Source organism: Excalfactoria chinensis, chromosome 2, assembly GCF_039878825.1.
Source record: "Excalfactoria chinensis isolate bCotChi1 chromosome 2, bCotChi1.hap2, whole genome shotgun sequence".
NCBI lineage: Eukaryota > Metazoa > Chordata > Aves > Galliformes > Phasianidae > Excalfactoria > Excalfactoria chinensis.
In genome coordinates, this window is record NC_092826.1 from 57,823,106 (window position 1) to 57,836,503 (window position 13,398).

A 13,398-nucleotide genomic window follows, 5' to 3' on the forward strand; every position below is an offset into this window, starting at 1 on the left:
GGGGAGGGACTTTTTGTAAGAGCAGATAGTGACAGAACAAGGAGAAAGAGCTTTAAACTGGAAGAGAATAGATATAGACTAGATATCAGGAAGAAATTCTTTACTGTGAGGGTGGTGAGACACTGGAACAGGTTGCCCAGAGAGGCTGTGGATGTCCCCTTCCTGGAAGCATTGAAGGCCAGGCTGGATGGGGTTTTGAGCAACCTGGTCTAGAGGGAGGTGTCCCTGCCTATAGCAGGGAGGTTGGAACTAGGTGATCTTAAAGGTCCCTCCTAACCCAAACCATTCTATGAATCACAGAATAATTTTGGCTTGAAGGGATGTGCAGAGGTCAGCTATTCCAAAATTCTGCTCAAAGCTAGTACAGCTGGACTAAAGTGTCCATGGCTGTGTCCTTTCAGATTCTGACCACATCCACTGGTCTGAACTCCACAGCCTCACCAGATACCTTCTTCTGAAGCCTGACAATCTTAAGGGAGAAATGTTTTCCACTGCATCAAATTAGAATTTCCCATGCTCTGACACATCTTTCATGTTTATGCTATCACTGTGCAACTCCAAGAAGAAAGAACTTGCTTAGGCATCAGCAAGTCTAGCTATAGCTATCAGAAAATGCCAAGTAGTTGCTACCACAGGATTGCTCCTGTTCCACTGTAGAAATTATCCTGTAGTTTTCACTTAAAGATGTTATCATTTTTTTGCATAGGACTGCCACATCTTTTGAAGTCCAAAAGACAAACCACAGCCCATATGAAATAAAACTGCCTCTAGCTGAATCGTTCTGTCACCAGGAGAAAATCTGCCTATGCTGCACTCCAGGCTGCTGTGGCTGCCCTGTTGGCAGGAATGGGGATTTCTCATTAGTGCTAGCTCATTTATCTCAAACCACTCAACACTTTGTGGTGTAGATGTCTCCCCTTTCACTAATTTACTGTCTGTCCGCAGGCTAATCATTTTATCCATAACTTAGTTTATTCATGAAATTGTGGTGCAGATGTCATTTCACATCTCAGGAGCACTCAGAATAGAAAGGAACTGATGTTTGCAACATCTTAGATTGCAGTGTTTGGAAAAAGGATGCCAAAATGCATAATTTTATATTTACTATAAGTATTAGCCTGCATCTCATGAATATGGCTTGAGATTATCTACTGAACAGTAGGAGACAGTTCAGTTAACTCATTCAGTTATTGTCATGAAAAAGAATTTTCCTAACATGCCTTCTGTAATCACACCAATCATTTTAAGTGTTTTAATGCCACAAAGTCCAAGCAAGGGTTACCCAGGCTTAAGAAGTCTACAGAACAGAACTAAATGGAATTTTTATCTATGATTCCATAGATATTACTTCATTATGCCCAAAAATTGCAGTGGTAACTCTCATGGTTTAAAAAGGAAAAAAAATCAAGATAATATATTTTTATTCAATTAGAGTGCCTGCATGGGTTGCTAGAATTGGAGCAATACTGATAGTAATACAGCACAAAATTATTCTATGATTCTATGTTTCTCCCCTCCCTGGAAGTACTCAAGGCCAGGCTGGATGGGGCTCTGGGCAAGTGGGAGGTATCCCTGCCCTTGGTAGAGGGTTGGAACTGTGTTATGTATAAAGGTACCTTCCAACCCAAAAAATCTTAGGATACTAAGAAAGTTAAATAAAAATATGAACTGAGTGGTGCTTAAATAAGTCTGTTTAAAGATGTTTGTGTTGCCAATAATTTTAAATCTGATGATATAGTTTCGTGGGGTTAAAAAACACGGATGTGTAAAGCATTCTGAAAGGAGGTTGTATTAGAGTTTCCCAAACAGATTTCAATCCCATCTTCTGTCAGGTGAATAACTGCTTTGATTTTAGGAATAAAAGGCACCAAACTCCTAACTTTGACTGAAGTAAGCCTGTGACATTCTGTGCGACATGTCAAAATGAACCTTGCGTAGATAATCTAAGGTAGCAGGGCCCTATTTAGTCTGAATCCAAACTGACAGTGAATATCACTAAAGGCTATACTGGTCAAAGGTAGTGGGCAAAAAATGAAGTCATTTAGGTTGGAAAGATGACAAAATTGAAAAAAATACAGATTTGATAGGTTGTTAGCAAGCCTCATAAGAATATTTCCTAACTTTTTATTATTTTCTATTTAAATATCTCCATTTTACCTATTTTTTAATTTAATTTTATTTTATTTTTAAAGAGAACTAATGAATCTTAAAGACTAAAAAAACCCACAATAAAACACTCTACTTTAATCAAGAAGGGGGAGGTTAAGCAGAACACTGGGGAAAAATCTTCCACTTTCTTCAACTTTATCTTCTCTTATGGATACTATAAAGACACAGAAATGCAAACTCTACCTGTATAGACCTGAGTAGGCAATCTTTTACTGAAATTGAATGCTTGAGAATTGATTTTCCAAAGCCAAGAGCGCATCTCAGTGCATATAACAAACAAATCTATACCCATCTTGACGGTCATAAATGAAACAGACCAAGGCAATACTGCAGAAAATTATAATTATTATGAAATATGGCTACAGTACATTTGTCTCCCCATAAAAGAGCAAGCCTACTTCGGTGGTATGTCATTTTAGGAAACCTGAAGTATTGGGCCACTATTCATGTGTGCTGTTGCCATTTTGTTTTCACTTGTATATTCAAGATTAAGTTGTAGCATACATCTTAAATATTAGTGCTAAACTGCCTTACATCCTGAGATTTCCTTACTCTGATATCTCATAAAATCTTGTCAACTTATAACACATTGTACATGAAATAAATAGATCCCAGCTAGAAGATAAAAGAAGTATGCTTCCCACAGTAATACTGTACAGAAAAGCAGGACATACAGAAAAAAAAGTCAGAGATGAATGATGAGTATTTATTTTGTATTCTTGTGTTCTGTGTTCTTTTTTCTTTTTTTGCCAGAATGAAACAAATAAACATTCTTTCACTGAAAAAAAAAGTATTTGAGGAAGATTCTCCATTATGTCTTTGCATTGTTTTCTCCCTATATCGTGCAGCTGAAAATAATTCGCTCTTCACCGACACATATCAAACACATTATTGTTAGACAGCATTAAAACTTTAATTAGTAGGAACAAGCATAGTCAGGATAATCCCATACGTTTTCTTTTGTTCATTGACATTGTTAAGGAAAACTTATTACTTACCCAACATTTTCTGCATCTTCATCACACTCAGCCCTATATTTGCAAACTCCACATTTTGAGTGTTTCCTCTGAACTTCTGTCCCAGATCCTTCATACTCTAAACAAAACAAGGTGCAGTTAGCAGAAAGCGTGACTTCTATATTAAGCTCTGACTTCGCCTACCTAAATTCATTCATCTTCAACTATATTGTCAACAGTTATCATACACTGAAGCTGTAAACCTTAATAGTGCTTCATCTTTCAAAATCCAGCAAATGGAGGCTGGTAGAACAGTAACGATGACAAGAAAGCATCCCAAAAAACAACTGCTTCATTGATTGTCTCTTCCTTTATTGTTATTTCATTGTATTTATTCTCGCTTCACCAGACACGCACTGATGTGTCCCAGACATGTTCAGTCTGAACTGGCACTGATAACAGATAAACTCTGTACCTTCTAATGTTCTTGACTATTAGGTAGGAAGGATTTGAAATCTGTTTTCTTTTACAGTATTTAATTACAGATATTCTTACGTTACTTCTTATATTTTTCCCCTTTTTATAACTGATGACAGCCTCAGACTGTACTCATCTCTCATACATGCTGTGGTATATTTTCTTGATTGGTACATGACTAAAAGAAGAAAGTCATCTTAAGAAGACAAAGTAACAAATGCTATGTCAACTGAACAGTAAAACTAATACCTCAAATATTCCAAAAAACAGCTGCACTGATCTCACTGTTGACACAGACATCAAAACTCTCAGTTGAGTAAAGAAATACAACTATACTATAATTGTTTGAATACAATATTTTCTTAATATTTGTTATTTTAACAATGCAGTAATGGAGAGATTGAAAAGAATAAAAGGAAACAGAAATCTGCAGAGAGAGTAAAAAACTTTAATGTATGTTTGTATAAGACTGACTGCACAAGGCTGTCAAAAAGAGATCTAAACAAAGTGATTCCTTTCTCATAGTTTCATGTGCTATAGCAAGAGGATATCAGCCAACCATCAACAATTAAAAAATTCCTGTACTCTTTATATTTAAATAGAAAAAAGGAATCCACAACAGTCCTTCCTAATTTTCCTCGATCTTACTTGAAGGGAATCTTGCCCTCTACCTGTGGGCTGAGCTTATATGCAGAGCACATAGTTAGTCTCTCTCAAACTCACTTCTGTCTGAAGCATGGCGTGAATTTTTTAAGGATGATTACATACTCAAACAAAATTACCACTGTAAGAATTCTATCACCAGACTTACTAAATTGCAATAGAGGTAGTTTTCTTTTATTTTTACAGTTGCAGCTTATTTAATTTTTAATTCTTTCAAGGTACCGTGTGCCTAGCATACTACTTTTTGACTGTTCTTCTGCATTAACTGTTATTATTCATGTTCACTGTATTATTTATTTTATTCCTTGATGAATTCTCTTCAGAGACAACAGTCTGTTGCAGAGAGAGAGGCTGGCATCCAGGAAAGATGGTCAAGATCCTGGACTTACTCTTGGGCACTAAAACCCTGCCTGCTTGGGCACATCATTAGCCTGATCAGTTCTGATTTGCACACAGTATATTTCAAGGTCAAGAGCCCACAGGAAAACAATAATTTCATAAAGATTATTTAACATGTAATGATTTACAGACTTACATTAGATGTGCACTGTGTGGATTTTCTGCCCTCTTTTACTTAAGACTTGTGTGTGAGATACTGCCTTTGATTGTGGTGGTTCACCTCAAAACCACTATTTTACACTGATTTCTTTTTTGAAAAATTAAGTGGGTAGATAGATTTTATTTACCAGGAACCCACGATGACTGTCATTAAAAAAAAAAAATATGTGTCTCTCTTGCCCCTTAATTCTATTTTCAGTTTATTCTTCCGCTTCCTTTTCTATTGCTTTGCTTCTGACAGATGCCAATATGAGAGGCTACAGCCCTCCAGATCATCACATTTATCCTTTCTCAAAATATCTGTACACTATTTCTCATTGTTCTAATGACAAAAGATAAAGACATGAGTATCCCACAGAATTCTTTATCAGTCACTTTTGAAGCTTTCAGGTGCGAACCAGACAGATCTGCAGATTACAAAACATCTGCCTTTGACATTTGGTGCTTAGTAACCTTCTGCTGTACTGCTAGGATGGAAATCATTTCTTCGTTTTCTATATAAACTATCTGACCTCACTTGAAATACAAGTGAGAATAGAATGCCTTACAGAGCACTTTTGCTGCACTATTAGCATTTCACTGTTCATCAATGAACATCATGAAAGTAATCCACAACTACTAGGTAATTATTTCTATATGCTATTCAGTGTGAACTTCTCTCCCTCTGCTAAAACTGCTTTCTCTATCTTCTTTAATATTTTTTGCTTGTTGTATAAAAAGTGTGGTCTTTTTTTTTCTTGATTAGAACATGCAGGTCCTAATGCATACAGAGTTATTTATCTGTACTTTATCCTGTTTGCACATAATAAATATGTGCAAATCACAAATACCTGCGCCTCAGATACTGTTAATTTGCACCTGTCAGGATTAAGTGTAGTACAGATGAATGCATCTTGATGCAACATTTCCATGTTAGGCAATCGTAAACCATAATTCTTCTTTCATTACTAGCTGCATGACGTTCCAGTATCATGAAACAGTGAGTATAATTTAAGTTGAAGTCCTTCAAAAAAATGCAACTTTTCCCATCAATGCAGAATAAATAATAACTGTCTTTTCAGCCTGAGTAGGTAGTGGACACGTTCTGTACCCAACTTGTTAGTTCACCCATTAATATTTGAGGGCAATAGTTCCTCTGTTGTGAGTGTCTCCAGATTGGCAATGAACCTCTTGACAGATTGCCTCTCCCTTCTCCTTTCTTCTCCATATTTGATTGTACCTAAATAGGTTAAAGCCATTAATTTTAATATTCCAATCAATCAAATCTTCCCAGCAGGTTTCAGTAATACCAATTAGGTCAAAATATGTTCCTAAATGAGCAATTCAAGTTCTTCTTGTTTATTATGCAGGCTTCTAATGTTGACGTATAGATGATTACAAAATTTCTTCTCCTCACTTTCTTTGGTATCTTGATTAATTCTGCTCTTGACATCTTAATTTCATGTTGAGTGAAAGCTCATTTTCCCTCTCTTTTCAGCTTCCTTTAGTGTTTCAGGTCAGCACCTCATTAATACTCTGTCCTTCAAAGAAATGAGGCGCAAAGATGGGATCTGTGACTCCCAGTTGTCTGTCTGAGCTGCACTGCCCGCTAACACTTCTCCTTGAGTCATTATTTCCCTGCAGAAGTTGGCCAGCTCTACCTCAGGAGCCTGCAAACGGACAATTGCTCTGGAGGAACTGGCCAGCAGTAAATTGCTTCCCTTGGCAACTCATTTGTGTGTTCCTACAATTGTAATACCTCTGGTTCAAAAAAAAAAGTATTGATTTGTGTCAAGGTGAAGTTTGGACTGCCTCCAGGTATGGGCAGGAAAGAGAGCTTTGCTATCATGTATTTATCACTGCTCACAGTGAAATGGAGGGAGCCCATGGAGAGCTGTGGCCATTCCATAGCCATGTATCTATCTATCTATGCAACAACAATTCCCCGGTCTGGGGAAGATCCTCTGAAAATCAATTCCTACCTGTATTTGGAATACGGAGGTTTTTTTTTGTTTTTTGTTTTTTTTTTAATTTAATGACGTGTTACCTCATGGAAGACAACTAAAAGCAAAATAATTCTGGAAAAATAGGAAGGGCCACAGCAAATCCTACTCTGTACCCTTAAGATACCTCCTGAAGTCATACTAATCCCCTTGGTATGGCTAGCACTGAAAATTCCTCTTCTAACTACAGTCCACAGCATCACATGCTATGGGTGGCAGTTCGCTCAACTGTTCAGTAACTTGACCACTCTTCCATTAATTCTTAGGGCAGCAATAATACAGACTAGTTAAAATGGAGGTTATTTTCATAATTTAAAACAAGGTTGCAAACTTACTCTTTTGTCTGTAAGTTTACATTTAAAGCAAGTGCAACAACTAGTTTTAGCCATCCCAAATTTCTGGCAAGCAGTTTCTTGATCAATCTAGACCAAGCTGCTGGCTCTTATGCAGAAGCATTATTTGCCAGCTGGATTGAGAGCAAAGCCTGGCTTGGTAGTCCAAGCTACACCTTACTGTGCAATACAGACAATATGGCACAGCTGTAAGTGTGCTCCAGGAAAGACTCCAGCCTTTGAAATTCCATTTTTGGCATGCAGATTTAATAAAATGATGTCTGGACTATTTATCTGTGAGGTGCTTGAAGAGGTTGAGTTTGAAGTTGGTATCTTAATCACAGCCCAGCGATGGCAATGTTTGTTGAGTGGTTATTATAATGACAGTGCATGCAGAACTTCAGGATGTGCAAAAGCAAATGACTCAAGGTGATGCATTGCAAGACTCCCTACCACCACTGCCCTTGTTATGTCTCAGGTATTTTACTCATTTGGCATTGATAACTTCTGTGCATAATGATGCTATGGTAACAGTGGGGAAAACTAGCAAGAGCTGGATCAGCTCCCACTGCAAGACCCTCCAGCTATAGAATATAAACACCAATTCACTCCACTGTCTTCCTTCAAATATGGCCAAACTCCTTGTTTTTCCAAAGACACGACAGCTTTGGCATAAACACTAGAGAAATTATGCACAGGTGGAAGATGATAGAAAATGGAAAGGACAGGAAAGTCACTAGATGTCAAAGAAGATGTCCTGCAATTTCATAAAGATGCCAAATGTAGTTCTGTGAGCCCTAAAAGGTCGTATAAGAAGAACCTGCTCTCATTTCTTATCTGTCATCCTGCACAAGATCCAAGAAGAATCTGTTCTTCTGAGCCATCACTGTGAACAAGCAGTGGCCCCTCTAAAATCCCTACCAAGGGCGAGTTCTCACTGACACTACACCAGGATATGCAAGGTCCTTGTCTCTGTGTTGCAGAACCTGTGGTGAAATTATGGTAATTCTTGGAAGTCTTAGTTTGGCGTTAATTTTACCTACTGAATATAGGACCTCAGAAATAAATAGTGCTGTTGGAAGTAACAGTGATACTCAGTGGCAAACCATGTGATGGAATCAGCACTTACATCTCTCTAAATCACTCCCCATTATAGAAATATGCCTAAAAGACATGATGCTACTTCCTATCCAGGGTGTTAATCACCATCAAGCTCCTGCAGTCGTATTAAAATACATTAAAATAAATCAGTAGTATTATCAGAAATTAGAAAAAAAAATTATTTGAGGTTCTAAATGGTGTCTGTTTATACCACCCTGACTGTGTGACAATTATTGGATAAGTGTTGTCCCCAGTGAGGAGAAGGAACAGATGGCAGCCTGCTAAAAAGCACATACTGTATATCAATTTATTAATTACTAAATGCAATCTGCTAGACGTTCATCACAAGATACTTTCCCTATTAGGTTTCAGAGGGATTAGAAATTCAAAACAAATTATTTTAATAATAATTAACTTAGCTATATGTATTGCAAGCATGTTATTTCCTTAGCATAAAAGCCTGAAATTATCAGATGCCATCTGTCTAACCACTACTACATCTTCTCTTTTTTTTATATATCAAAAGTACATTCTGCTTAGTTACAGATATTCTCTGAACAACAAGAATAAAAAATGAATGTCATAGGCCTAGCAGGACAGCTAGACATGCTACACTTGAAGGTTTCTTACTAATCAACAGGACCTGTCTCTTCAAGGACACTGATGTGCCTCTAAGAGGCTTGCTTGAAAGCCAATGGCATTTGTTAAATGTATGGTGCCATACATAATATGTGCTAACAGTTCTCAGCGCATCCTTGTAAAGGCCTAACTAGACCACAAAGTGAATATCACCATCAGCATTTGCTGGCTTTATTAAATCAAGAAACTAAGGGAGGAATGGAGCAAGAGGAAGAAGAGCCTTTACTTGGAGGAGACAGAGGGAACTGCTCAGAAGTTCACCTTTAGCAAAAGACAGGACCTGGGGACTCAGAAGAAATAAAGGTCTCCTTCAAAAGTTATTGCACTACGTCTGTGTGCCAGATGGAAAGTACTACCAAAGGAAAGCCTTTCAAATAAGGACTTCTGCGAGATGAAAGCAGATTATCTTTGTCCAATATCCTTGGGGAAAAAAAAAGAAGGAACCAGCTTTGACTTCATAAAGCAGAAAGCATTCCTTTCAGAATCAGTGGGACAACACTTCTACTAAAAAGACAATGTGTGAAGGTAAGTCTGAGCAGAATTTAGAGTTGCTGGTAGAACTTACCGTTGTTTCACTACTACTTGGGCAGTGCAGCAGTGAGATTTTAGAATATCGACTGAATAATGAATTGAAACAAGTCTGATGACTTCTGATCATTGAAGTCACTTCAGCTAAATGACAGGGTTTCTGCCTGGCTAAGAGTTCCAGCTGCCAGCAATACACATAATGAGCAGGCATGAAAATCACTAAGATGACTGTTCCTCTATGGATATTCTTGGCTAGTATGAAGTTGTGCAACTAAGGAAAAAATATATATATATTGATATAATTAATATATATATATATATTACTTTGAAGGAAACACTGGAGAAGCCCACCCTTAGTGACATTCACGTATTCTGGGCTGCATCAGAAGAAGAGTGGCCAGAAGGGCAAGGGAGGTGACTGCCCCCTTCTACTCTGCCTTCATGAGGCTCCATCTGGAGTACTGCATCCAGGTCTGGGACACCCAGCACAGGAAGGATGTGGAGCTGCTGGAGTGGGTCCAGAGGAGGGCCACAAAAATGATTAAAGCAGCTCTTCTATGAAGGAAGGTTGAACGAGTTGGGCTTGTTCAGTCTGGAGAAGAGAAGGCCGCATGGGGACTTCATTGTGGTCTTCTAATATTTAAAGGGAGATCATAAATAGAAGGGAAATGAAGTTTTTTTTTCATGGGTAGATAGAGATAGGACAATGGGAAATGGTTTCAAACTAAAGGAAGGCTTAGATTAGATGTCAGGGAAGTTTTTCACTGAAGTTATGGAACAGGTAAACCAGAGAGGTTGTGGATGTCCCATCCAGGTTGGATGGGGCCATGGACAGCATGAGCTGGTGGAGGCAGCCCGGCCCATGGCAGGAAGCTGGAGCTGAATGGTCTTAAATTCTCTTCCAACCAAAGCCATTCTGTGATTCTATGAAACCTGTCCAAGTTAATCTTCTGTAGGCTGCTTTACTGGGTCAAGACAGTTCTTTTTACTGTGAGAATATGGCAGGTTCCAACAACAATAAAATTTTTAAAAGGAAAATTCACGTTGGTAAAAAGAAAATGTGGCATTTGAGCAAGCAATCTATCTCCTTTATGCATGCATGACAGTTTGTGTTCATCAGTTTTTGTGCCCTGATCTATCAGTTTCAGAACTACATCCAACAGGCCAAATAGAGTTACAATTTACTACTGGCAGAGATGAGCATGAATCCGAGACTGTGACTTCTCTTTCACCAGTTCTGCCTCAAACAGTAACAAATCACACATTTAAGGAAGTGGATCAGGAATCACTGTTATGAGTGTGTATTCTTCAGGCAATGTGCACTGCAGAATACAAGATATAGTTCATGTCATAGGATGTCATCACATCACAGTCATCATCAATTAAGCAACATTTTTAAGGCTGAATCCCCCCTCTCTGACACTGTTTCCTATAGGGGTGAAACATAATGGCAGAACAATTCGATTTTTGAAATTTCTCTAATTTCTGAATTAACAACCCATATTCTTCTTAGAGGTGGCATCAGGATACTCACTGCTACAAGTAATCAACAGCTTGGTTTTGTAACCATAATTTTTATTCTGCTAATTGAAGGTTCAGACCTCTGGACTGAGCAAAATGAGTGACTTTAATTGCAATTCTTTATGAATACCGTGCCATCAGAGCATATGAAATGGAAATCACTTATTGAAAAAGTCAGAGGGCAACTAGACAATTGTGTCGCCCTTAGAAGTGATAGCCTTTCACTTTCATTCAATTGTACTTAAGAAATTCTCCCACTCCTAATTCCTTTGCTGAAATCTCCTGTCTTTGCAACAGTAAATAAGATTTGGAACAGAATGTGGATCAGTGGTTTCACAATTTTTAGCATTTTTATGTCACATGACAACTTCTAAGGCAAGATTTTGTCTGAAATAATCTTTGAGGAAGAAGGCTTTTTCCTTTTTCTTTTTTTTTTCTTTTATTAATCAGTTTCCAATGCACTTTTTTGACATTAAAATGAATGCATTCAACATTACTCTGCTTTGGAGTACGAGGGAAATTCTGCATGAAGTCAAGTTTCAGAATCATTAATGAGCTTGCAGTGCATCTGGAAAATGAAACAGAACAACGTGAACCACTGGCACAAATCTCAACTGCACGGGAGGCACAGCTAATTTAAGCAGTGCAGAACTGTCACCAGCAGATCTATAGCAATAGATCCTTTCCCAGTACTTTCTTTCAGATTTAAAAATCTACCAGCAAATGGTACATCTCCTGCACATTAATGGCAGTGCTTCCTGAACATGCACAAGCAGCTGCACTCATCCATTTGATGTGTGCCAGCATCACTGGTGCACGTGCAATCCCACTAATTGCGTGTTTAAGAAACACAGTTAATACTGATTCTGTGATTAGCATCTGGAAATGTAAATTCTATGAAGAGAACAGAAACTTCTAAACCATTATTTTCACTCACTCACAAGATCCTGCGCTCTTACCCTTGCATTTTTCCTTTTACAGTGCTTCTTACAAGCAGCAACTGCACCCAAAAGGGCACATAAATTCCTATTCCCTACTTGGGCACCCTTAGCCAAGAGTCTGCTATGAAACTGCAAGAATGGGGTGATTATTGTATCTCAGCAAGCCCTGGTTTCCTTTGGAGGAAAAAGGAGAGGGCTGTGCCAGGAAGGAGCTGTGCTGTGCTCCTGTCAGTCTAGACTTTCTCTCTCTGGGATCCCAAACAATACTCTTTCAACCTCAAATGGTTCAGCAGCCTTTTAAAAGTTTGTCTCTATTCTAAATTTCCTTAGCTTGTAATACATCTTTGATGTTTTTAATATCTCCTTGTAACATTTTTACAGTTACTTGAATAATGGTATAAAAACACTTCCAGATATGCAAACACTTTGAGTACAACAATCTTGATTTTTTTTGGCCAGAACAGAGTTCGGTAATCAAAACAACAGTGGGTTCCATTCTGTGAAGGATTACTCCCAGACACAGAAAATGCCTCAGTGCACTGAAGACAAGGTAAGTAAGTGTTCTGTAGAGGCAGTATGCCCAATTCAGTGAGAAGGGGAGACTGGGGCAGCAATGGTTCATAAAGAGAATCATAGAATCCTTAGACTTGCAAGGGACCTCTGAAGGCCAACTAGTCCAACTCCCCTGCAATCAACACCATGGCTAGATCCGGTTGCCCAGGGCCGTATCCAGCCTCGCCTTGAAAGTCTCCAAGGACAGAGCATCAACCACATCACTAAGCAGCAAGTTTCAGTGCCTTACCACTCTCACTGTAGATTTTTTTTCCTTATATCTAACCTAAATCTACCCTTTTTAAGCTTGAAACCATTTTCCCTCGTTCTGTCACAATGGACCCTGCTACAGAGTCTGCCACCTTCTTTCCTGTAGCTCCCCTTTAGATACTGAAAGGCTGCTATCAGGTCATCTCACAGCCTTCTCTTCTCCAGGCTGAACAGCCCTGTCTTTCTCTGCCTGTCCTCATAGGAGAGGTGTTCCATTCCATGGATGATTTTTGAGGCCCTTCCCTGGACACACTCCAACAGATCCATGTCTCTCTTGCACTGAGGATTCCACATTAGGATGCAGTACTGCAGGTGATGTCCCACTAGAGCAGAGCAGAGGTGCAGGATCACCTCCCTTGATCTGCTGGTTGCGCTTCTTTTGATGCAGCCCAGGATACTGTTGGCTTTCTGGGCTGCAAGGGCACATTGCTCACTCATGTCATTTTCATCCACCTGTACACCCAGGTCTTTTTCAGCAGGGCTGCACTCAGTCCTTTAATCCTCCAGCTTGTATTGGTGGTAATGGGGGTTGCCCTCAACCAGGTGCAAGGTCTTGCACTTGGATTTGTTGAACCTTATGAGGTTCACCTGGGCCCACTGCTCAAGCCTGTCTAGGTCCCTCTGGATGGCATCCCATCCTTCTGGTGTGCTGACTGCATCCCACAGCTTGGTGTAATCAGCAAATTTGTTGAGAGCTCACTCAACCCCA

At 38.9% G+C, this 13,398-nt stretch overlaps 1 protein-coding gene across 1 annotated transcript in view; it reads right to left on the reverse strand.

Moving 5' to 3' along the window:
* Nucleotides 1–13,398, reverse strand: part of TMEFF1 (transmembrane protein with EGF like and two follistatin like domains 1) — a 115,180-nt gene that overhangs the window by 23,036 nt on the left and 78,746 nt on the right. The window contains exon 5 of the mRNA XM_072329732.1: nucleotides 3,168–3,264. Coding sequence (XP_072185833.1) covers nucleotides 3,168–3,264 — 97 coding nt within the window. The remainder of the gene's footprint in view (nucleotides 1–3,167; nucleotides 3,265–13,398) is intronic.